The sequence below is a fragment of the Phodopus roborovskii genome, unplaced genomic scaffold (assembly GCF_943737965.1).
Source record: "Phodopus roborovskii unplaced genomic scaffold, PHOROB, whole genome shotgun sequence".
NCBI classification, from domain to species: domain Eukaryota; kingdom Metazoa; phylum Chordata; class Mammalia; order Rodentia; family Cricetidae; genus Phodopus; species Phodopus roborovskii.
The window spans coordinates 27930905-27955986 of record NW_026126470.1 but is presented as its reverse complement, the minus strand read 5'-3'; the positions used below and the strand labels follow the sequence as shown (position 1 = coordinate 27955986).

Genomic DNA, 25082 nt, shown 5'->3' with positions numbered 1-25082 from the left:
GCGCCATTACAGGAGCAGCGGCTCCCGAGCCGGCCGTGCGGGGCCCTCGGCCTGCGGGGGCGGGGGCGGCCGCGCGGAACGAAGAAGTGGCCGGGGAGGGAGGCCGCGGGGTTGGGGGCCGTCGGGCGGCGCGGCCCTCGCGCGCGTGTCGCAGGCGCCGGGGCCACTCGGGTCGGGGCGGCGGGCACGAGCAAGGGGGCGCGCGCGCGCACGCGGCGGGGGTGCGCGCGCGCGCACGGCTTAGCGAAGGCGGGCCGCGCACGCACGCGGGGCCCGGCGCCGCCCCGCCCCGCCCCGCCCCGCCCGCTAGCGGCTCCACCGCGGCTCCGTGCCTCCCCACACCCCTACCCCGGGCCGCGCCCTGGGGCGGGGGCCGCACCGCGCGGGGCGGGGGCCGGCCCGGCGCCGGCCAATGAGCGGGCGGCGGAGCCCGGCGGGGGCGGGGCACGGGCCGGCGCGCGCCGGTCCCTCCCTCCCCCCGGGCCGACTTCCGGCGGGCGCGGGCGCGTGCGGGAGCGGCGTGGCGGGGCTTGCAGGTGCGTGGACCCCTCTGTTCCCAGGGCGGCGCGCGGGCGGCGCTCACGCTTCGGCTCTCTCTGCTTGGAGCTCGGCGCCCGCGGCCGGTGTTGAGACCCCCGGTCAGCCGGCGGGGAAAGAAAGGGTCGCGCTTGGCTCGGCCTTGACCGAGCTCGGCCCTGTCCACCTTTCTTCCCCTCCTTTCTGGTTCAGGTTTCTGTGTGTCTGTCTGTGCCTGTTAAAGACACATTTCCACCCCCCCCCCCGTAAAATCTACAGAAGAGGATGGGTGTTATCACCCTCACTAACGGTGTTGCTGGACCACTTTCGTGTTTGGTTTCTACTTTTTCCCCCTCCCCCTTTGAGACTGGGTTTCTCTGCGGCTTTGTAGACCAGGCTGGCCTAGAACTCCACAGATCCACCACATGCCTCTGCCTCCCGAGTGCTGGGATTAGAAGGCGTGCGCCTCAACCGCCCGGCTTGGTTTCTCCTTTTTTAAACAAAATCTTTGGGAATGTTTTTGCCCGGTTCTTCTATTCTCTCCTTACCTGACTCTTATTCTCGCCATAAGTTTCCTACTAATTAACTGACCGCCACGAAAGAAAAGTCTGTCCTGGTCTCTCGGGTAGTAAGGCCCTTTGAGATTGTGAGTAATAAATGAAAATTGTCTTGCACTGCTGCTCTTATTCAAATTGGATATAAAGATCTATTTATTGCCTTCGACTATCTTATGTGTAGAAGTCTTTCCCTTTCGTGCATCTATGTAGCCCACGTGCTTGCAATGCCCCAAGGAAGCCGGAAGGTGTTTTATCTCTGGGACCAAAGTTAGGATGTTTATAAGCCCCCACCCCCATGTGGGTGATGGGAATTAAACCCCAGTCTCCTGTAAGAACACTAGGCTCAACCTCGTGGTGGTAGCGACCCATGCCTTTAATCCCAGCACGGGCAGGTGGATCTGTATGAGTTCAAAGCCAGCCTGGTCTACAGAGTTAATTCCAAGACAGCCAGGGCTCTTCCACAGAAAAGCCCTGTCTGGAAAAGAGAGAGAGCACTAAGCTCTTTTCATGTCGATTTAGAAGTTATAAATGAGTTTCCTTTTTCCTGTAACCACCCTCTGCTTAAGTAAATGCCTTGGTGATTTCTTTGCACTACCACCTCTCCCCACATCTGGTACTGGGATCCGAACCAGAGGCTTTATTCTATACAATAGCTTTATTACTAAACTACATTCCCACTTTTGTTATTGTTGCTCCTATTTGTGCAATGAGTTGATAAATTGTTTCCTGAGGTCTCAATTTAGGTAAGCACAGTCATATTATCAAATTATCATTTCCTATTACTGGGTACTTTGTAGTATACAATATTTTGACCTTTCTTGTTTTGTTTTGAGACCCGAGTTCTCTATGTAACGGTGCTGGCTGTCCTGGAACTTAATCTGTATATCAGGCTGGCCTTGAACTCACAGAGATCCTCCTGCCTATACTGGGATTAAAGTCATGTGCCATAGTATACATTATTTTAACGTTAACGTGCTTCATTCCTAACAGTAAATGCCAGTAGTCAAGTGAGATGTGTTAGGATTTGATTTTGGCTTCTCTAACAGATTTCCAGCCCAGGGGATCCTTTGAGCCTTAAATCATAAGCCTGCAAGCTATGGATTCCATACAAATGATTTTCTTACTTGTCTTTGTACAACCGGCAAACAGAAATGGTGGGAGTCGCCCACACTTGTAACCTCAGCACTAGGGAGGCAGGGAAAGTCTCAGGCCTGCATAGCAAGTTCTAAGCCAACCAGGGACACAGAAAAGACCCCATCTTACAAAAAAAGGGTGACAGATGTGGTGACATTTATGATTTATTAAAGCTTGCCTGAGGATTCAAAAAGCAAAGTCAGGCTCAAGCGACAGAGATCAGGCAATGGTTCTACACACCCTGAATCCCAGCACTCAGGATTAAGAGAGAGATGGAGCCTGGGATTAGATGCCATTAATCCCAGCACTAGGGGGTGTAAAAGATAGTGTTCAGTAGTCAGTGTCAGAGACTCATTCTCCAGTCACATTGAGGATAGGAAGACATTGAAGTCTCAGAATTCTCCAGCCTGAGGTTTGATGGAGTTTGATGGAGTTAGGCTCACCAAGGACTAGTGAGAGCTATTGCTTCTTTGCTTGAAGCTGAGACCCAGTATCAGTCTCTGGGTCTTTTGTTTACCGAGCAACAGAAGGAGAAGCAGTTTTAGTGCATATGGAGTTAAGTGACAGTGCCCATAATAATGTAATTGTATGGAAACACAGTGGTGCTTATTTTGTTATGACCCTGCTTCCGCTTCCTGTTGTTTAGAGCACTGATTAGGCAAATAGCCTGTGCCTGCTGTTTACATAAATCATTTTACTGGATGGTACACACCCATTAATGTTCTGTCCCTTTAGGCTTTAATGAAAGTTCTATTTCATGGTTTGGACAGAGCATAAATAGCCCTCAAATATATTTATTTCTTGGCCCTTGACAGAAAATGTGTACTGTTAATATTCTCTTCTCTATACCACACTGAGGTTTAAATTGTTGATTTCTGAGTTCGAGGCCAGCCTGGTCTACACATTGAGTTCCGGGACAGCTGGGGCTACACAGAAAAACCCTGTCTCAAAAAACAAAAGGGGGAAAAAAAACTTTACATTTAGTCGTGAGTGCTCCACCCTATTATCTTTGTCTAAAGCTAGTCATTCCCCCAGAGGCTCCATCTCTAAATACCATAGTTACATTGTTTCTGTTCTAATACCTCACGATATGGATAAAATACAACACACAATGTGTGGAAGGTGCTCAGAGCCTAGCAGGAGCTGAACTACCATTTTTTCCTTTCCCTAACTGTGTCCACCTACCTCGTTTTCACATGCCCTGCCTTACCGTGACTGCAGTCATCTGTGTCCAAATCTAACCTCCGAATTTTGAGGGTGTGAGTGTGTGTGTGTGTGTGTGTGTGTGTGTGTGTGTGTGTGAGTGAGTGTTTTGCCTGCCTGCTTGTTTACCACCACATGTGTACCTTGTGCTCAAGGAGGCCAGTGAAGAGTCAGGTCCCCTGGGTCTGGAATTACAGATGGTTGGTAGCCACCATGTAAATGCCAGGAATTGAACCCAGGCCCTCTGGAAGAGCAACATGGGCCATCTCTGAGCAGCATAGTGTGACTTTCTCAAGAACTCCGAAAGAGTGACTGAAGAAGAGATGGCTCAGCACTCACAAGACCTGCAGCTTTCCCAGGGTCTGGGGTTCAATTACCAGTAACCACAGTGGCTCACACCCACCAGAGCACCAGTACCAGGAGATCCAAGAACCTCTTCAGGCCGCCATAGACACCGGGCAAACCTGTGGTGCATAGACGTATGTGCAGGCAAAATACCAGCACACAGAAAAGTTAACAAAATAAGACACTGCCAAAAAAGGAAAAGCGTGTCTTGTAAAATGCATGCCTTTTAAGATGTCAACTGTGGTTTTCTTTCTGCAGGTTTCATTTTGCTTCTGAATTCCTGCTTTGCAACCAGCAATGTCAGCCCGAGTTCTTGTGATCGGCAGTGGAGGGAGGGAACATACGCTGGCCTGGAAACTTGCACAGTCTCATCATGTCAAACAAGTGTTGGTTGCCCCAGGAAATGCAGGCACTGCCTGTTCTGGAAAGATCTCAAATGCTGGTAATTATGTTTCAAAATGGGGGGGGGTGGTTAATATTTGTTGATAATAAATGATAGCTCACATACAACCAACCTTTAATAAGGTAGATTTCTATTTGAAACGGTACCGTGAATCTCTGTGGTAAACATAAGGTGGTGTGTCTTGAGCCTATGGACCACTGTGACTGAAAAGGTGGTAGGGTAGCAGGGGCCTCGTGTAGATTCAAGCATCTTATGCTTGCTTGTTTGTGGGAAGAGTTTCTGAGTGCATGCTCTGGGTTTGTCTTCCTTCTGCACAGCCAACACTGCTATCAAGGACAGTCACCTGGGGTACTCTAGTGACAGTAGGCTGCTGAGCTGTGTCTAACCTGGTGTACTATTTGGAATTTTTCATGGTGGAAATTACTAACTATACCCACAAAGGCAAAACCATCAACTATCTTAGTTTTTAATTACCTTACTAAGGCTAGTACTTAGCTTCTTTGGTGAAGTGAAGACATTTTTGCATATGTGTGGGTTTATGTCTTCTGTTCACAGCTGTCTCCATCGCTGACCACGCTGTCCTTGCTCAGTTCTGCAGAGATGAAAGGATTGAGTTTGTGGTTGTAGGACCGGAGGCCCCTCTGGCTGCAGGTAAACTCACCCTCGTTGGTACCACACGGTCAGGGCCCGCACAGGTTCAGACATGACTCAATCCAGTCCGTGTGTGGGGTCCTAATAACACGTTAGAGAGGGTCTTCAGCCCCTTACAGTTGCTGGGATCCAGCCTTCGATAACAAATGGGTCTTCCTTCTGCTCTAGTCTAGTGTCGTTGGTAATCTATGTATTTAATAGGACAAATCCAGATATTCACATATGACAATTCGCTAGTTGTTTGTTTGTTTTGACGGTTTGTTTTAAAATGGGGTCTAGTTATGATGCCCAAGCTGATGTGCGGTTTGTGGGCTCCTGCCTCAATCTCCATTAGCTGGGGCTCAGGCGCCACATTGCACAGCACCTCTGTACACCTAGAATCACCTCTTAGCAGTATCCCGCTAATGAAATACAACATGGGAAACCAGCTATTATAACTACCAGCTCACCTGTACCTTTTCTAAACATAGATGTATTCTCGTCATAATTCATATCGGTATAAGTCCCTAAGCGGGCCGTGGGTAACCTAGATTTCTGCTTGCTTCTGTAGGGATTGTAGAGGACCTGACCTCTGCAGGTGTACGATGCTTTGGCCCCACAGCACAAGCAGCTCAGTTAGAGTCCAGTAAAAAGTTTGCCAAAGAGTTTATGGACCGCCATGGAATCCCAACTGCACAGTGGGGAGCATTCACCAAGGCTGAAGACGCCTGCAGCTTTATCATGAGGTGGGTGGAAAGTGACCCCTGAATGACGGGTGTTCATAATGCAATGTGAATATAAAGTCACTCTCGTTTTGAAAACAGTGTCTAAGCTGGCAGTGGTGGCTTACACCTTTAATCCTAGCACTCAGGAGGCAGAGGCAGGTGGAGCTCCAGGATAGCCAGGGCTACAGGGTTTAAAGAAAAACCAAAAAGAAAGCACAAAGTTTAGTTCCTCAGCTTTCATGGGTTTATATTGAATTAGTTATGGAAAGGATAACTCAAATAAAATAATTAGTGTCCTTTTTGGACTCCATAAGAAGATGGATTTCTCCAGCCGTTGGGAAATGGAAGCTGAAGGATTAGTTCTAAACCAGCCTGGGCTTTGTGAACCCAGTCTCAACCAAGAGGAAAACCCTACGACCCTGTGCATGCTTCCCTGTAGACTACACGCTACAGTCTTCACTGCTGAGACCTCAAACAGGGAATGCTTATTGTCCTGCAGCTGACAAACACGGTGGCACATTGTCACAATGAGATCTTAAACTAATGCTCATGCTCCTGCTTTAGCCTCCCAAGTGCTGGGGTAGGTGTGAGACACCAGACCCTGCAGAGTGACTGAATCTTTAGATGTTTTCTAGATTTATTTATTTATTATGTGTGTGGGTGTTTTGCCTGTGTGGATGGCTTGGTGACCAAAAAGTTGAGAAGAGAGGCTCAGATCCTCTGGGACTGGAGTTCCAAACAATTCTGAGCTGCCATGTGGGTGCTGGGAATCGAACCTGGGTCCATTAAGTATGCTTCTTTCCTACATGTGGAAACTTTGGGAAGTCAGTAACTTTGTAAGCATGCCTTTATGCCTTTCTCCCCTTTTCTCTTTTCCTCTCTGCCACCCAGCATATTTTCCTTCCAGGAGGGTTAATTTTTTTTTAGGCTTTTTTTTTTTTTTTTTTTTTTTTTTAACCACTCATTTTGTGTGTGTGTGTGTGTGTGTGTTCGTGTGTTCGTGTGTTCGTGTGTTCGTGTGTTCGTTCAACTCGACACATACATAGAATAAGAAAACACCAGGAGCCGGGCAGTGGTGGCACACGACTTTAATCCCAGCATTCTGGAGGCAGGTGGATGTTTGTGAGTTCGAGGCCAACCTGGGCTACGGAGTGAGTGCCAGGATAGGCTCCAAAGCTACACAGAGAAGCCCTGTCTTAAAATACCATATTTAAAGAGAGAGAGAGAAGAAAAGAGAGAAGACGCTGGGAATTGAGCTCGGGTCAGCCGTCCCACTGGCCAGAGTTCATTCTTTGCTCGTTCTTCATCCCACAGGGTTTCTTAAACACTGAATATTATTATTATCGTAGTAGCCCGGTGCCTTGGGTAAGTGACAGCTTTGTTACTTACTTTGGTTAAACCTCTTTCCAGATCTCCAGTCCCATTCCATTGCTTTGTGTGTTTCTGGAAATGGTCTGCGGTATCTGCCTGTGTTAGTCTATTACGGTGGTATTTTAAGATCCCCTGCTGTGTATCTTATAGATGATGTTATGTCTGCTCTACAAATCTGCTTAACTTTTTAAGGATTATTGCTTATTTGACCTCATTCTATGTGGAAAAAAGCAAAATTGTACTTGCTGTGTGATCAAAATTATAAAATATACAAGAAAAAAATCTTGGCAAGAATTATCTAAAATTATTCTGGAGTAATATTTTTCTCTGTGTACCTTTCACTTTTGCTAAAGCATACAATTACAAAGTAAATGTCAGCACTGTGAGGATTTCACTGAATGATAAAAGCTTCCCTGTCTTGACAGCGCAAACTTTCCTGCTTTGGTTGTGAAGGCCAGTGGCCTTGCAGCGGGGAAAGGAGTGATTGTTGCAAAGAATCAAGAGGAGGCCTGCAAAGCTGTACAGGAGATCATGCAAGTAGGTGGATGCTTCAGGGAGGTTCATTCTCCGTGTGTCTGTGAATAAAGACTAAGTTTGCAAAGGGAGCCTCCAAATGTCCCAAACACACTGCAGAGTTGGTTTTCGTGGTACCACATGTTATCCATTTCTAGAACGTGGCTAGTACAGAGCTACACCAATCCCTAAACGATGGCTCGTTCTTGTGGTGTAAGTTCTAACATTCTTAGTGTCTGGGACGGGAAGGTAGAAAGTCTTTGACCCATGGGGTTTACAGATAACTACGCATCCATGACAATAAGGGCATTTGTCCTGTGTGTTCCAAGTCTTAACAAAAGAAGAGCAGTGGATGGATGCAATGTTTCTTTTGTAATCCATATCAATGATTATGAGGGAACCTCCTAGAGAAATCTGTTTTCACATACATAGTTTTGTCCGATGTTTGTAGACAAACCTACATGGTCATAAGCAGGAGTAAAGATTAAATAAGTCAGGGAAGTGGTACAGATGTGAGCCCCACCCGCTACCACATCCAAGACCAGAGAAGCTCACGGTTAGATCTTCAGAGAGACGTTACAGTGCTCACGTGTTTCATAACTCAGATGGGACACAGATCTACAAAGGAGCCTTTTATTTTTAACCACAATTAGGAAAAATCTTTTGGAGCAGCTGGAGAAACGGTTGTTGTGGAAGAGTGTCTGGATGGGGAAGAAGTATCTGTAAGTATGGCCATCTCTTTGCCTTTTAACATGCCCCAAAACAGACTCCGTTTACTCTGTTAGTGTCATCTGAGAACAGGACCCCGCAGTCTAAAAAGAGGATTTGCACAGACTTAGGACTGGGATGAGAAATCGCATGCCCCAACCTCCTAGCGCAGTGGTCCTCAGCCTTCCTGATGCTGTGACCCTCATGCTGTGGGGACCCCCCCCATGAAGGTGTCTTCATTGCTATGTCCTAACTGTAGTGTTGCTGCTGTCATTTGTGCCCACACACACACTCCCATCCCATCATCGTGGGGTTGATTGTTGAGAATCCTGCCGTAGGCATGAGTGAGGACACTTGGACTTAAGTCACACCGTGGAGGTTCTGTGCGTTGATGGTCTCCTTTCCCACTCAGCTACCTACACAGTAAGCGCTGAAATAGTGTCGCCTTACATACAGTGAGTGCCTGGCAGGCTCAGCAGTAGGAAGACTGGTCTTTGTCCTGGGTGGAAACCCCGTGTGATCCCAGGTTGCTACAAGTAGCGGCTCCTTTACAAGTTGAATTATCCAAGATCTTCTGGTTCCTGCAATATAACCTGCAATGATTATCCAAGTTTTCTTCAGAAATGAAAACTTCCTCTGAGAGGAGTCATGTTTGACTTTTTGTCATTTAACCTAAGTGGATAATGTGTTTTCTCCACAGTGTCTGTGTTTCACTGATGGGAAGACAGTGGCCCCAATGCCCCCAGCACAGGACCATAAGCGACTGCTGGATGGAGACCAGGGCCCCAACACCGGGGGGATGGGAGCCTACTGCCCAGCACCCCAGGTACTGAATGCTCTCACTGGTCAGCTGGCCTGCTGTCTGCCAAGTGAGAGGGGGTCACCCCTTTGGGTCTCTAACAACCTCTTCCGGTAGGGACTAAGAGCCGATCTAAGGAAAAGCAATCAGGCCTGACATATTCTTTCCTAACTGTGTACACTCATACTTTAATTCCGTGAGATCTAGAATTTTTCTCTTCCTCTCTGGATCCAAGGCCCAGCATGTTAAACAAACAGATGTGTATATGTAACAAATTGAGATCCAGGACACACCATCATTGCACTCTCTACTTCACACGGACAGGGGATATTCCCAATTTCTGGGTAGTTTTGTGTGAAAAAATCTGCGTCAGCCAGACGCAGCGCTGCATCCAGGCAGAGGCAGGAGGATGTCTGTGAGTTCAAGGCCAGCCTGGTCTACAGAACAGGTTTCAGGACAGCCTCTAAAACTATAGAGAAACCCTGTCTCAAAAAACTGAAAACAACAGCAACAAAATCACATTTAATGTTTCTGTGTTCCCCAGGTTCCTAAAGAGTTGTTGCTAACCATTAAAAGCACTATTCTTCAGAGAGCAGTAGATGGCATGCAGGAGGAGGGTGTGCCTTACACAGGTAAGCAGGCTCTAGATCGCTATATAGGGATGTGCTACTTTAGCTGGAACTTACTCTCTCTTTTTCTACGACTTTAGTCATATTCAGCTGTTTAGTACTAGAAGTTTGTAGTCTTGGACTGGAGTTATAGCTCAGTTGATAGAGTGCTTGCCTAGCATACATGAAGTGGGGAGGCACACATGTAATCCCAGCACCTGGGATATGGAGGCAGGAGGATCAGAAGTTCAAGGCTATCCTCAACTACAAAATGAGTTCAAGCTCAAGCTGAAATACATGGTACTTTGTCTCAAAAATAAAGAGTTCATAGTCTAGGTTTTATAGTTGTAATGCAGTGTTGTCATTACATCATTACAGATTTCCTCCCTCCCTCTCTCTAAATAAAGGAATTCTCTACGCTGGCATAATGCTGACCAAAGATGGCCCAAAAGTTTTGGAGTTTAATTGCCGTTTTGGTGACCCAGAATGCCAAGTGAGTAACAATAAATAAAATAACTGCTGGTATGGGGGTATATCTCTTTAATCTCGATACTGAGGAGGCAGAGGCAGACAGTTCAAGGCTGGCCTCAGCTACAGAGAAACTCTGTCTCAAGTAATAATGGTAACAGACTACTACGTTTTAGAAGAAAATCTTTGTTTTGTTCTCACGATTTACCAGTCTTGAAATAATTCAGTGGGTAACCAACCCAATGAATAAAATGGAAGGCACAGGTAAAGGGAAGGGGTGGTAAAGGGAAGGCTATTAAAATTCATCTCCTCTACCATTTTGATCTGTTCTTCCAGGTAATCCTTCCGCTTCTTAAAAGTGACCTCTATGAGTTGATTCAGTCCACCTTAGATGGCCAGCTGAGTACATCTCTGCCTGTGTGGCTAGAAAACCACACTGCCGTAACTGTTGTCATGGCGAGTAAAGGGTACCCTGGAGCCTACGCCAAGGGTGTGGAAATAACAGGTGAATAGCCGTGACTAAGAAAACCACTGGGTTACAGTGAAATGGGTGATGATAGATACCACAGCAAGCTCCTCCCCCGAGAATGGACACCTTCCCTATGAACGGTCTGAAGCCATCAGACCCCTGAGAAATTCTTGGCCGCCATCAGACCCCTGAGAAATTCTTGGCCGCGTTGCCTAGTGTGCTTAGAGAAGTGCCATTCACGTCCTTTCCTGCACGGGAAGTGAGTGACTGATGAATGTCCAGAGTGACCCCCTACAGCCACTGCAGCCCTGAGCTCCCACCTCCCGGAGCCTGCGTGGAATGTGAGAGTGTGAGACCCCGCATGTTAGCGTGAGTGCGACTCTAACACACGAGCTCTGCGTTGTGCAGTGAGGCCTGCTAGAGCACAGCATGCCCCGGCCCTGGGTCCTGGTTTCTAGAGTGGAAGTCAAGGTGTGAAAGGTCCAGTCCCCACACACACGCACGCACGCACACACGCATGCACGCGCGCACACCCGCCCTGTGTTAACGTGCTTAAATGGCATCCGGTCTGTTACAAATGACTGTGAAGTGCCAGGTACCTTGTGCTTCGCGGCCAAAGGCCTCTGGCCCCTAGCATGCTGTGGTGCAGCCACTGTTAGTGCAGTGTATAGTGCAGCAGCATTGGACAGTACTGGCAGACATGAAATTATTCGTGCTGGTGGCGCTGTTGTCGGGACACGCAGAGGGACAGTGACGCTGAGAGAAGAAACAGGCATGGAGACTGCAGTGTGGCGGCGGATGGCGTGGCCGTCAGTACTGGCCATTTCACGAGTTAAAGAAGCAGTCTAGCTCTCTCTTAAATGGCTTGTGAAAAAAAAGTTTACTATACTATGCTTCCCTCCCTCGTCGAAACTATACCTTTTTGTATTGTTTGTTTTGGTTTGTTTTGTTTTTCTCACTCCCCAGAAACTGGAATTTCTGGAATAGGAGCACAGCACAGGATGCATGTTGTTTCAGAGTCTATGGTGCAGGCCTTTAATCCTGGGACTTGGAAACCAGAGGCTGGCAGATCACTGAGTTTGAGGCTAGCCAGGTCTACATAGTGAAGACCGACCCTGTGTGAACAAAAACTGCCCGCTTTGTTAACTGTGCTTGTTTCCAGGGTTTCCGGAGGCCCAGGCGTTAGGACTGCAGGTATTCCATGCCGGCACTGCTCTTAAAGATGGCACAGTGGTGACCAGCGGGGGCAGGGTCCTCACAGTCACGGCCGTCCAGGAAGACCTTGTGTCAGCCCTCGAGGAGGCCAAGAGAGGACTCGCCGCTATGCAGTTTGAGGGAGCAGTTTATAGGAAGGACATTGGCTTCCGTGCAGTAGCCTTCCTCCAGCGGCCCAGGTAAAGGTTCCCTCCAGCCCAGAACTGGCCTGTGTGTGTGGAGGAATCTCCTGGCCCTGTGCTGTCAGTTTGTATTGTGTCTGTGGGGCTGACTGGGTCTTGGCTTGTATTTTGTTTGAATCTTAACTATTTATAGACTGAGACAGGCAGAGCATCTCATATTTGAGGCCAGTCTATAGTAAGCCTTTATATATTGTGCCCCCGTCTCCCCCCCAAAAAAAAACTGAACAAAGCAATATATGAATAAGTAGGAAACGATTCTTGGCAATTCCTTATCTTTGAAAGTTCGTTAAGATTATAGTGACAGAGACTGTTAATCCTTGAGTCATTGTGTAGTTAAACATTCTTGAGCTTGAAACATGGTTACTTGAATGTAATTTTTGTTACTGAGTCATTCATTAACAAATATTTCCTTATGAAATAAATAAACTTGGTTGCCACGAGTGTTTTGATCTTTTTTAAAAGTATCACATAATATCACACTCCTTTTATGTAGTTTCGTGGGTGTGTATGTGTATGGTGTGAGTGTTTTGCCTGTGAGTGTGTATGTGCACCGCATGTGCCTGGTACCCTCAGAGATCAGAAGTGGGGTCGGGTCCTTGGAGCTGGGCTTAGGAATGCTCCTGAGCCACCATGCGGTGCTGGGAACCAAACCCAGATCATCTGCCAGAGCAGCAAATTCTGACCATTGAGATAATTCAAAACATAATTTTAATAGCTTAAGCTATGCCACAGGTAAAACCCGGGTTTTTAAGTCCTTCTGTAAATATATTACACTAAAATACTGTGCCAACTCATAGAAATTCTTTACCTTAAGACACTGAAGTTTGGTTTGGTTTGGTGTTTTTTTTTTTTTAAACCGAGTCTCTAAGGCACCCCCCTAGCTGGCCTGGAACTCACAGAGATCTGATGGCCTGTGCCTGTGTGACCAGCAAGGAACTTAAATCTTGGTTGGTTGGTTGGTTTGGTCTGTTTTGGGTTTGGCTTTTGGAGACGGGGTTTCTCTGTGTAGGCCTGGCTATCCTAGAATTTGCTCTGGATCAGGGCTGCCTCAAACTCAAAAGTTCCTCCTGCCTCTGCCTCCCAAGTGCTGGCATTAAGAATGTGTGCCACACCCACTTAAATCTTAACTGTATGAGTTCTTCAAGATGAGGAAAGTGAGGTGTCACAATGCCACCTGTTAGCTGCAGGGTGTTGTGTCCCACGGGAGAGTGAGCCTGGGCTGCAGGCACTGAGTTGGTTAGCGATCCTCTCAAGTACCCCACAGCCTGCTTACAACAGTTCTTCATCGGTCACTGCACCCTAATAAGCCAGACTCTCATTTTTCAAGAGGAGACGAAAAGTTAACAATACCGTTCCAGTCTACATGACATAGTTTTGTGCTTTTACAAAGAGTATTCAGTGGTGTTTCTACAGCCCTCGGCTATGGGAAAACTGACAGCCAATGCCCTGGCACAGTGAAAATCAGCAATGCCAGTACTGGGAGGCTGAGGCTGCACTGTTGGAAGTTTGAGGCTGGGTTAAGCTACACAGAAACAAGATGGTAGAATGGTAGTTGCAGGTGAGTCAAGAGTGGAGAGAGGGCCTGTAATGGACACAAAGTTTCCATGTTACCAGGTGACAATGATGGCTACACCAAATTATGCCACTCAGTTGAAAGATACACTTAAAGATGGCCAAAATGACCAAGCAGTGGTGTAGGCCTTTAATTCCGGCACTCTGGAGGCAGAGGCAGATGGATCTGTGAGTTCAAGGCCAGCCTGGCCTGCAGAGCCAGTTCCAAAGATAGACTCCAAAGCTAGAGATACTTTGTCTCAAAAAAAAAAAAAAAAAAAAAAAAAAAAAAGAATTAAAACTGGCTAAGATGGTAAATTGTGTACATATTTTAACTAAGATTTAGGAAGAAACTCAAACCAGCTGTGGCAGTGCACATCTGTTAGCCCCTCATCACCTGGGAATGGTGGTAAATATGCACCTCCTCTAGAACACTCCGTCAGTGAGTGTATGTGTTACCATGTGTGGCCACATGTGGCCATGTGCCTACTCTTCCACCTTAAACTTTGGAGAGAGGGTCTGTCAATCAAACTCAGCTCCCTAGCCTGGCTAGCCTCCAACTAGCTCATTTGAGGATCCCAGGCTGAAATTACAGTCAAACATCCATATCCATCTGGCATTTCTATGGCAAGTGCTTTAACCACTGGGCCATTTCTCTAGCCCTTACCTGTGTTCTTTGTCTTGTTTTATTTGAGATAAAAATATTTTTCTCTGCTGGGTGTCTTGTTGCACACCTTGAATCCCAGCAGACATGAGGCAAGCAGATCTCTGAGTTCCAGGACAGCCTGAACTGTGTAGAGAGACCATCTCAAATAATAATAATTTTCCCTGGCATTAAAGTGATGTCTTAGTTTTCATTTTCATTTCCTTAGGGGCCTGACTTACAAGGAATCTGGAGTAGACATTGCAGCTGGAAATATGCTGGTTAAGAAAATTCAGCCTTTAGCAAAAGCCACCTCCAGACCAGGTAAATCAGAACCTGTTGTGAATTGATTTGGGCCTTGCATTTAGCTGAGGGCAGTTTTTCAAATGACCTCTAAGTCATCTTAAGCCAAGTACATGGGTACCTGCCTTCTTGATCAGTTCACCATGCACATGGGGCTCTTTTCCTACTCTCAGAAAATGTAGCTCTCATATTGGCCATTGTCAGGGAGAAAACTAGCATGTTCGTGTTAAACTCATCAATTGAAATGCAACAAGTAACTCGTTTCCTGTCCAACAGGCTGCAATGTTGACCTTGGAGGCTTTGCTGGTCTTTTTGATTTGAAAGCAGCTGGCTTCAAAGATCCTCTTCTGGCTTCTGGAACAGATGGTGTTGGGACTAAACTGAAGGTAATCGGACACTTGGGATTAAAGGCTTCGTGAAAGAGAGAGGGGAGTCTGTCTTTCAGAGGACTTTTATGTTTATCAGATAGCCATTTCTTAACAACACGCATTAGCTGAAAAGAGCCCTGGTACCTGACCATTTAATTAAACTATGTAGCTCAGATGCACACTCTGAACCGTGAGTTCGAGTCTTTGTCCTGGGGTGTTCTGAGCAGATGGCCACAGTCGGGGTTTCCTGCCGCTGGGTGAGCTGAGAAGATGAAGGCAGTGCTTAATTCTCGGTGTGGTTGTTTATGTTACAGATCGCCCAGCTGTGCAACAAGCATGCCACCATTGGTCAGGATCTGGTTGCCATGTGTGTAAATGACATCCTAGCACAAGGAGCCGAGCCTCTCTTCTTCCTTGATTACTTTTCCTGTGGAAAACTTGACCTCACTACGACTGAAGCTGTCGTTGCTGGGATTGCTGAAGCCTGCAGACAAGCTGGCTGTGCTCTGCTGGGTATGAGCCGTTGACCCTCAGGTCCTCTACCGGCTGCTGGTCGTGTGGAACTTAATTCATTGCTGTGGTGTCTAGTGGGGATGACTTTCTACCACCAGACAGGAAATGGAATGTAGATAAAACTGCCTGCATTAATCAACCCTGTCCCCATCTCATACCCCTGCCCTGCCCTGCCCTGCCCTGCCCTGCCCTGCCAGACAGGCTATCTTCCTCGAGAGGCTCACTGGGCAGTCTCAGGGCTTTCCTTGTAACTGGGCCTAAAGCTGGGGAGATGGGCTCCTGGAATTGCATATGTTAAGCTATAGTTTCCCTCAGCGGTGACATATTGTTTCACCTTATATGTGGGAGGGAGAGTTTTAACTGTTTCTTCTATTACTTGTCAAGGTTGGTATAGCAGTGTATACCTATAATTCTAGCACTTGGAGGCTGAAGCAGGGCTACTGAGAGTTTGAGCCAGCCTTGGCTACATAGCAAGACTCTTGTCTCAATGGAAAAACACGCATTACTATATCTGTAGGCAAATCAGATCTCAAGGCCAAAAGTTGCTTTCCTACTTTTTGTTTTTGTTTTCACTTTCATATTTCTCTCTATAACAGGCCTGACTGTCCTGGAACTCAATTTTGTAGATCAGGCTGGCCTTGAATTTACAGAGATCCATCTTCCTCCGCCTCCCAAGGGCTGGGATGAAAGGTGTGTGCCACTCTGCCTGGCTACTTTGAGACACACATTTTTAGGATACAGTTTCTGAGTTAGAGTATGCTGCCTACCTCCTCTTTCTTCGTGTGCTAGTGGGGGGGGGGGGGGAGGTGTGGAGTGGAGCCCTGCGTGCTAGTATCGGGAGATGGAGTGACTGAATCTAAGGGGCTGGAGAGTGCCTCAGCAGGTAAGACTACTTTACTAGTCTTCCAGAGAACCTGGGTTTGGTTCCCAGAGCCCACGTGACAGCTCACTGTAACTGCAGTTCCAGGGGATCCAGTGTCCTCTTGTGTCCTCATGGGAACCAGGCACATACATGATACATGCAGGCAAAACACTCATACACATAAAATAACAAGCTCTTTCTCTCTCTTTTTTTTTTAATCAAATCTGACTGGGCGGTGGTCACTCAAGCCTTTAATCCTGGCACTTGCAAGGCACAGGCAGGGAGATCTCTGTGAGTTCTAGGCCAGCCTGGTCTATAGTTCCAGAACAGCCAGTGCTGTTACACAGAGAAACCCCGTCTCAAAAAACCAAACAACCTTGAAAGCACTTCTGAAACCACACTACTGTAGACGTGTTGCTAAATCCAGCTGAGCATTGGCATATCGGAATCATGTGGCCTGCGGAGGTGTCCCTCAGCACCATCTGTAGGCGTTAGTGCTGTCCCTGGATATCAGGCAGTACAAACAGAGTGTCTTTGTCCTTGTCCCAATCAGGTGGGGAGACCGCAGAGATGCCCGACATGTACCCTCCTGGCGAGTATGACCTGGCTGGGTTTGCTGTGGGTGCTATGGAGAGGGATCAGAAACTCCCTCAGCTAGAAAGGATCGCTGAAGGGGATGTTGTCATCGGAGTAGCCTCATCTGGTCTTCACAGCAATGGGTTTAGCCTCGTGAGGAAGGTCGTTGCGAGGTCTTCCCTCCAGTACTCCTCTCCAGCGCCCGATGGATGTGGCGACCAGACATTAGGTAACTGACTCTAGGTCCTGCTTGGTTACCTGAAATGGAATCGAACCAATGTGTGGTTTCCTGCCTGGATGACATTCTAGACTAACCTGTCTGGGCAAGGTCACAGTCATCATCCATTTCAGAATTGTCTTTATGTTTGGGTTCCGAATGTGTGGGCTAAGTTTTTGTCTTATCTCTCCAATCCCCAGGGGACTTACTTCTAACTCCGACCAGGATCTACAGCCATTCACTGTTGCCTATCATACGTTCAGGATGTGTCAAAGCCTTGGCTCACATTACTGGAGGTGGACTGCTAGAAAACATCCCCAGAGTCCTCCCTCGGAAGCTTGGGGTAGATTTAGGTAAGCTAACTAAAGGAAATTTCTGATTTAAAAAAGAAAAAAAAAAAATGTTGAAGGGAAAAAACATGTACTGTACTGTGGGTTATGATGCATATATGATTATACATGGACTGTCCTTTTTGTTTGTTTGCTTGTTTGTTTTATTTGGAGATATGGTTTCTTTATATTGCCCTGGCTGTCCTGGAACACACACACACACACACACACACACACACACACACACTGACTGGCCTTGAACCCACAGAGATCTGCCCTCTGCTTCTGGAATGCTGGGATTAAAAGTGTGCACCGCCATGCACAGTCTCTTGCAGTGGTTTTAATACATTCTTCTGTATTTTGACTATGATCTATCACATGAGGCCAAGTGTGGCATTTTTCACTTAGGCATCATGCTTACATTCAAAAAGTTTTTCATATTTTTGAATTATTATACTCAACCCACATAACCATATCCCTGAGAGCCTTTTCCATCTTTTTAGGTAGACAATCTCACTATGTAGTCCAGGCCAGGCTGGCTTTGAGCTTGCTGTTCGGCTTCCTTGAGGATTAGAGGCATGCCCTATTGTGCCCAGCTTACATCTTTCTCTTTATACAGCTGCTTTGGTAAGCCAGGCAGTGATGGCACATGCCCTTAATCCCAGCGCTCAGAAGGCAGAGGCAGGCGGATCTCTGTGAGTTCAAGGCCAGCCTGGTCTACAGATCGAATTCCAGGACAGCCAGGGCAGTTCCACAGAGAAACTGTGTCTCAAAAACAGAAAACCAACTTGGGAAACCAACTGCTCACTGCCTTGCTCCCCTTGGCTTGCTCGCCTGCCTGGTGTTTGTTGGTTGGTTGGTTGGTTGGTTGGTTGGTTGGTTGGTTGGTTGGTTGGTTGGTTGGTTGTTTTTTTGAGACAGGGTGTCTCTGTGTAGCCCTGGCTGTCCTGTTACTCACAGGACTCCTGCCTCTGTCTCTTAAGTGCTGGTGTTAAAGGCGTGTGCGTCGTCGCCGCTTGACTCTAATCAAGTCTTACAGAGGCATTTTCTCCCTTGTGACTCTTGACAGATCACTGTAAGCTTGTGTCGTTGACAAAAACAATCCAATGTTTCAGAGACATTCTAAATAATTCAGTATAGTTTCTGTAAACCAAATCTTACAACCATACACACTCAAAAGAATCATCCGTGTTATTTGTTATTGAGTTCTGTGCTGTTGTGTGTAAATAAGCTCCTGATGAGACTTGTGATGTGTTGCTTGGAACAGAGGAGGAGCTAAAAGTCAGCTCAGCCTAAATTCCAGAAGGAATTAAAGGAACCAGGTGTTCATCAGAACTCTCTAGCAGAACTGCCCTCTGAGTCGGTCTGCAAGGTGTTTAAGGTACAGTTTGTCATCACTAAGACCCAGCCTGACATTTACAAAAGGTGGCATGCCAGTCTCTGGGGTTCATGCTGACAGAGAAGTAATCTGAAAGGACCATTGATAGTTTACTCTACACAAAGTAGCAGGTTCTGCCTATGACTCATTTTTGTATTCTTTGTATGGGACAATAGATTAATCAGGCAACTCTTGCTTATTTTGAGATGCCTGCGCCTGGAGGATCCCCAGGGTCTTCTCATGGTTACAGCAGGAAGGACAGCTCTCTGAAGAAGAAATGGCCAGAACCTTCAACTGTGGGGTTGGAGCTGCCCTGGTGGTGTCTAAGGACCAGACAGACCAAATTCTGCATGACATTCGGCAGCGCCAGGAGGAAGCCTGGGTGATAGGCAGGGTCGTGGCCTGTCCTGAAGGTAATAGCTCTGTGTTGGCTGTTAGGTTTAGCCATTGCTAAGGGATCTGTCTTTGTCCAGATGTGTCATGACTCATCGACTCCGGCCAGGACACACCTGCTTCCATCCGGGACTTTGACATCTCTTGCTCATTTCCACTGTGCACAGCTACACTACACAGGGTTCTTCCCCAGGGTCATAGCCCTGACAGACACCTCAAGGTTCTGCCTGGAGGGTTAGCCCCAACCCCCTGATCAGTCCCGTGTGTTGGCAGGGTGGCAGGTAGACCATCCAGAGAGCTACCAGTGATGGTCACTGATGGCCACTGCTTGTTGATCTTGCTTCTGTCTGCCTTTCTGCTCTCTGCAGCGCAGGTCTCATGTCCAGGCAAGTCTTGGGCAGTGAGAACCTTCCCTTTCAGTCTTGAGTGGCCTTCTGGGTCACACATACCCCAGGAAGCCAGGGGTCATAGCACCGTGTGAATGGGCCCACTAGTGGGTTGCGGGGATGGAGAGAACGTGGGCAGACAGCATTTGGTGTGGCGCACTGAGTGCACTGGTGTGTCCCACAGGTCTTGGCTGCAGTACTAATTCCCTATGTTCACTCCAGTGTGCTCTCAAAAGTGGGAAATGGCAAATGTCATTTACCTGGTGTTTTAGTTCCTATGTGTCTTACTTTCAGAATAAAAGTTGTTTTACAATATTTTTGTTATTCCTATTAATTCATAGTTGTTCTTCACTTTCTTATGCATGTAATTGAAATGAAGATTCCCCTCGTGTCAGAGTGAAGAATCTGATTGAAGCCATGCAAATAAATGGGTCAGGGGTGTCAAATGGCTTCCTGAGAAGTAATTTCCCTGCCCAGCAGAAGTCAAGAGTGGCTGTGTTAATATCTGGGACAGGTAAGGCATGGTCTCCCTACCATAGCGCTATGGAGCTCTACCCTACTGCCGACATCGCAAGGCAGGTGAGGAGGACCTCAGATGGCTAGGGCTCTCTCCCCAGAATCTGGGATGGGGAGCAGAGTAGAGAATGTGGGATAAGTGCTTAAGAGAAACTGAAGACAGGAAAGGGCAAACTGGTGGCTAGCGTGGCCTCCTAGCACGTGGGAGGCAGTGGCAGGCAGATTCCTGAGTTTAATGCCAGCCGGTCAGATAGTGAGTTCCAGGCCAGCCAGGGCTACACAGTGAGTCCCTGCCTCCAAAACAAAATGAAACAAAAGCCACCATGCTGGAAAGGTGGCTCAACAGTTGGTGGCCTCTTAAAGAGGACCTGGGTTCTATTCCCAGCATCTACATAATGACTCAAAGCCATCCTTAATGATGGCACCAGGACAGCTGACACCCTTTTCTTCTGAACTCTTGGGCAGCAGACAGACAGACAGACAGACACACACACACACACACACACACACACACACACACACACACATCACATACATAACACGCAGGCAAACCTCTCATGCACATAAGATTAAAAGAAAACAAGCCAGGCAGTGGAGGCACACCCCAGCCCTCAGGAACCAGGTGCAGTCAGATCTCTATGAGTTTAAAGCCAGCCTGGTGGTCTACAGATCAAATTCCAGCATGGCCAGAGCTGTTAACGCTGAGGAACCCTGTCTTGGAGGGAGAAAACTGTAAAGAAGGGGTTCACATCTTTTGTATCTTACCTTAATGGGTGCAGAAGTTTAAAAGTTGAAATAGTAATTACATATGTTCACTTAAAAGTGAGAAATGGTAAATATTAACCTGGAATTTTAGTTCATATATGTCTTTCAGAATAAAATGCAATATTCTAAAGTTGTTTTTATTAAAAGTAAAAAACTCTGGGTAGAAGAGCATTGTACTCTTATCAGTTGACTATAGCATAACACTTGTTCACTTTTAGAACTCACCCTGAAGCCCGGGCTGACCTGGCCTCGGCCATTCTAGTGCGGGGATTTAGGTGTGAGGCTTCACCTCACAGGTGGCATTGCATTGCTGTGAACCGTGTGAAGACTGTTAAAGGCCCCTGAGTGTGTCTTTAGATGACTGCCACGCTTGTCTTCAGTTTGAGTGTATTTTAGCTCCAAGTGTATGATGCAGCAGAGAGGCCATTCTGAGGGACGAGGGCATTGTGAGGGTGACTGAGCTTCAGACCCGTGAACTCACTTTCTCCTGACTTTTCAGGATCGAACCTCCAAGCACTCATAGACAGCACTCGAGATCCAAAGAGCTCCACACACATTGTGGTTGTCATCTCCAACAAAGCTGGTGTCGCTGGCCTCGACAAAGCAGAAAAGGCTGGGATTCCCACCAGAGTGAGTTACCGAAGGCTGTGCCCCGCTCTTCAACCTGGAGCCTCAGACACACCCTGAGCCACACAGCAAGCCCCTGCAGACTGCATGATACACACTGAGCCGCACAGCCAGCCCCGCAGACTGCATGATACACACTGAGCCGCACAGCCAGCCCCGCACATTGCATGATACACACTGAGCCGCACAGCCAGCCCCGCAGACTGCATGATACACACTGAGCTGCACAACCAGCCCCTGCAGACTGCATGATACACCCTGAGCCGCACAGCCAGCCCTGCAGATTGCACTTAATACAAGCTCTGCTTTCGCAAGGCCATGCATGTTGTTTAATGGTGGAACTTCCCATTTGGGGTGGGTGCTGGGTTTGTCTTCTCCATCCTGCCGGTTCCTCAACCATCCCTCTAGTGGGTACATCTTCACCACTCACGTGGTCTCTGTAGAGGTGTTTAAATTATTGTTAATACTGCAAACGGTCATTTCTCTTTTCCTGTTACAGGTAATTAATCATAAATTATATAAAAATCGTGTTGAATTTGACAATGCTGTTGACCATGTCCTGGAAGAGTTCTCTGTAGACATAGTCTGCCTTGCGGGATTCATGAGAATTCTCTCTGGCCCTTTTGTCAAAAAATGGGATGGTAAGCAAAAGTCATTTGACATTACATTGGGAAGGCAGCTGAAAACGGACTCCAGAGTGACCAGCTTTGTAGATGATCCTCAGCATAGAAGATGTTAATGGGGACTGTTTGAGTGAGGGCGTGCCCAGGCTGAGTTACTGCACAGATCACTCACTGAGAGAAACATCAGGAGACCCTTTCCTTGTTTAGAGACAAGAAAACGTGATGCTCACTCCATACTTGTAACCCGGGCATCCCGAGCCAGCCTGGTCCTATAGGACACACTTCTCAGAAGGGGAGAGAAAGAAGAAGGATCCTATGTGTCCCAAGATGAAAAGAGAGATGGGCAGAAACCAGCCTTAGTGCATTTAAGGCCATATTGAAATGTATAATGAGACCCTGCCCTGAAAAACCACGAAGTTAGTGTCTGGGGAAATTCCTAGTGGTTGAGAGCACTTGTTGCTCTTGGAGAGGACCTGGGTTCAATTCCCAGCACCATGGCAGCTCACAGCCATCTATAACTCCATTTCCAGAGGACCCAACACCCTCTTCTGGCCTCTTCAGGCACCAGGCACATTCATGGTATGCAGTCATACATGCAAGCAAAACCCTCCTAATATGAAAGTAAAAACAAACCAAAAACTGGGGGTTTAGTGCCCTGGTAAAGCACTTACCATGTGGCATGTGCAAGCATCTGGTTTGATACCTTGTACCACAGAAAGAAAAACAAAAATTCATGCTCTCCTATATAACACAGAGGGTAGCAAGGACGGCGTCGCTAAAAAAGCATGAAGGCCTAAGGTCTGTTGGGTTGTTTTGTTTTGTTTTTGCCCTTTCATTACTTGGTGTGCATGGGTGGTAAGGTCACCTGCACGCTTGTGCGGCTGAAGGACAGAGTGTAGGACTCGGTGCTCTCCTTCACTCGGTGATCCTAGGGGCTAAGCTCGGGTCCCTGGGTCGTCATCCTTCTGTCCATATTTGGGCATCTTCCTCCAATCTGTTCTCTGAGGTCAACATAGTTGAGCACATGTTCCTTTAACCAAATAAGTAAGACCTAAATTTTCTGACCACTGCTTTTTGCTTTCTAGGGAAAATGCTCAACATCCACCCATCCTTGCTCCCTTCCTTTAAGGGCTCGAATGCTCATGAGCAAGTCCTGGAGGCTGGGGTCATGATCACCGGCTGCACTGTACACTTCGTAGCTGTAAGCGTGCCTTTCCCTACCTTTTGCCCCTAGTGTCTGGATGCAGACCACACTGGCTAGAAAGTCCAGTTTGAAAATGTCTGCTTCCTCTTCCAGGAAGACGTAGACGCGGGACAGATCATCCTCCAAGAAGCTGTCCCTGTGAAGAGGGGTGACACTGTTGCAACTTTGTCTGAAAGAGTCAAACTAGCAGAGCACAAAATCTTCCCTGCAGCCCTCCAGCTGGTGGCCAGTGGGGCTGTGCTCCTTGGAGAAGACGGCAAGATCCACTGGGCCAGAGAACAGTGAACCCTCTAGACTCAGGGAGTACAGCTGTTTGCTTGGTGCCTTTCTGTCTTTTTGCCATGGTCTTATCCCAAACTCAGATAGGTGTAATAAAAAGACTTTAACCCTTACCTGTGGCCATTTTTTAATAAACAAATCCAGTAAAAACAAAATTTATTTAGCATTTTTAAGATACCAGAAGTGGGAGGGTCTAGGCCAATAAACCTGAACCCAGGCAAGAGACAAGCAAGCTTACTGCCTGCCACGTTTTTCTGCTCCTAGAGCTATAGGAGTAGGTAATACCCAGCCTGAAGGCGCTTTTTAAATTTTTTTTAAAAATGTATTTTATGTATGAATGCTCTATCTTCATTTATGCCAGAAGAGAGCATCAAATCCCTCTGAAATGGTTTTGAGCCACCATGTAGTACCTGGGAATTGAACTCAGAACTCTAGAAAAGCAGGCAGTGGTCTTATAACCATTGAGCCATCTCTCCAGCCCACACTTTAAATTCAAAACAACAGCAAAGGGTCCCTAACATCAGAAGATCGCTAAACTATAGCCTTAAGAGTATAAAGTTGAGGGTTCAGTTCAGAGCAACAGAGACAGCCCTGAGCACCGCCTTTGGTGCAGATAGGGCCCCCCAGCCCTGTGCTGCTCACCATCACCCCTATTCCCTCTGGTAGGAAACCTCCATCAAATGAATCTAGGTGTCATTGAACAGTGGACTAGTTCTGGAGCGTTTCCAGCATAGCTGAGCACCTGTCCTGTATGGGGGAAGGTTGGACAATGCCAAGGAAACGCTATGGGTTAAAGTGTCGCACTAATAGAAACTATGAACTAAATTGCCTGCTGGTGATGCTCACCCTTAATCCCAGCAGAGGCGGTACAGCTCTGAGCTCTGAGCTCGAAGCCAGCCTGGTCTACAGAGTTCTAGGGCAGCCAGGTTTACAGAGTGAGATCTGTCTCCAAAAGTAAAGTAGGTTATTAAAGTACAGTATATTATTTAATAAGAGTTAATGGCTAATCTTTCGTCATTACTTTTTTCATCAGAAATGGAAAGTAATGCCAGAAAGGAGGCTTTACGTATTACCACTCTTTTTTTTTTTTTATTTTATTTTTGGGATGGGGTATGATAGTACATGCCTTTAATCACATTTTTCTAGAGGCAGGGGGATCTCTGAGTTGAAGGCCAGCTTGGAGTTCAGAGCAAGTTCCAGGACAGCCAGAGCTACCTAGCTAAATAATAAAAATAAACTTTTAGATCAACTTGCATACTTTCCTTTTTTGGGTTTTCGAGACAGGGTTTCTCTGTGGCTTTGGAGCCTGCCCTGGAACTTGCTCTGTGGACCAGGCTGGCCTCAAACTCACGGAGATCATCCTGCCTCTGCCTCCTGAGTGCTGGGGTTAAAGGCGTGTGTGCCCAGCTGGTCTTAAGCGCTTAAATGAAATGACATTCCCAGAAAAGAGCCAACCTTTGTTACAGAGTCCTTCCACAGGGCCTACGCACTGCCCTGAATTTCTGTGACAGGAGAGATGTTGTCTATCCAGAGCCACATTTTCTTGGGCTACTTAGCCCCCTAAATTGCTATGTATTGCCCACCTCTGTAAGTGACCAAACATCTTTGAGACTTTTAGATAAAATCTTTCTGGAATGTGCAGACTCCTAACTTCTAGCACGGGGGCCTACAACCAATTTCCCAGCAGATGTTTCCAATAATGT

The 25082-nt window shown here is 47.2% G+C and overlaps 1 protein-coding gene across 1 annotated transcript; it reads left to right on the top strand.

Moving 5' to 3' along the window:
• The first annotated feature begins 496 nt into the window (after positions 1–496).
• Gart (phosphoribosylglycinamide formyltransferase, phosphoribosylglycinamide synthetase, phosphoribosylaminoimidazole synthetase) lies at positions 497–23492 on the top strand. Its single transcript, XM_051191895.1, has 22 exons — positions 497–536; positions 4014–4197; positions 4714–4809; positions 5360–5534; positions 7310–7421; positions 8051–8119; positions 8806–8931; positions 9449–9536; positions 9920–10005; positions 10317–10485; positions 11612–11843; positions 14270–14364; positions 14620–14729; positions 15026–15224; positions 16640–16891; positions 17080–17232; positions 18793–18999; positions 19745–19879; positions 21146–21276; positions 21773–21914; positions 22982–23097; positions 23194–23492. Exons 2-22 carry the CDS (start codon positions 4053–4055, stop codon positions 23383–23385), a joined length of 3030 nt encoding a protein of 1009 aa, XP_051047852.1. The 5' UTR covers positions 497–536; positions 4014–4052; the 3' UTR covers positions 23386–23492.
• The last annotated feature ends 1590 nt before the right edge of the window (positions 23493–25082 follow it).

What these genes read in the sequence shown, in the direction of transcription:
- Gart (XM_051191895.1), top strand. Translation starts at nt 4,053, where the DNA reads ATGTCAGCCCGAGTTCTTGTGATCGGCAGTGGAGGGAGGGAACATACG. An exon ending in TGGATGGGGAAGAAGTATCT is followed by an intron (nt 8,120 to 8,805) that starts GTAAGTATGGCC and finishes TTTTCTCCACAG; the next exon opens with TGTCTGTGTTTCACTGATGG. An exon ending in AAAAGCCACCTCCAGACCAG is followed by an intron (nt 14,365 to 14,619) that starts GTAAATCAGAAC and finishes CCTGTCCAACAG; the next exon opens with GCTGCAATGTTGACCTTGGA.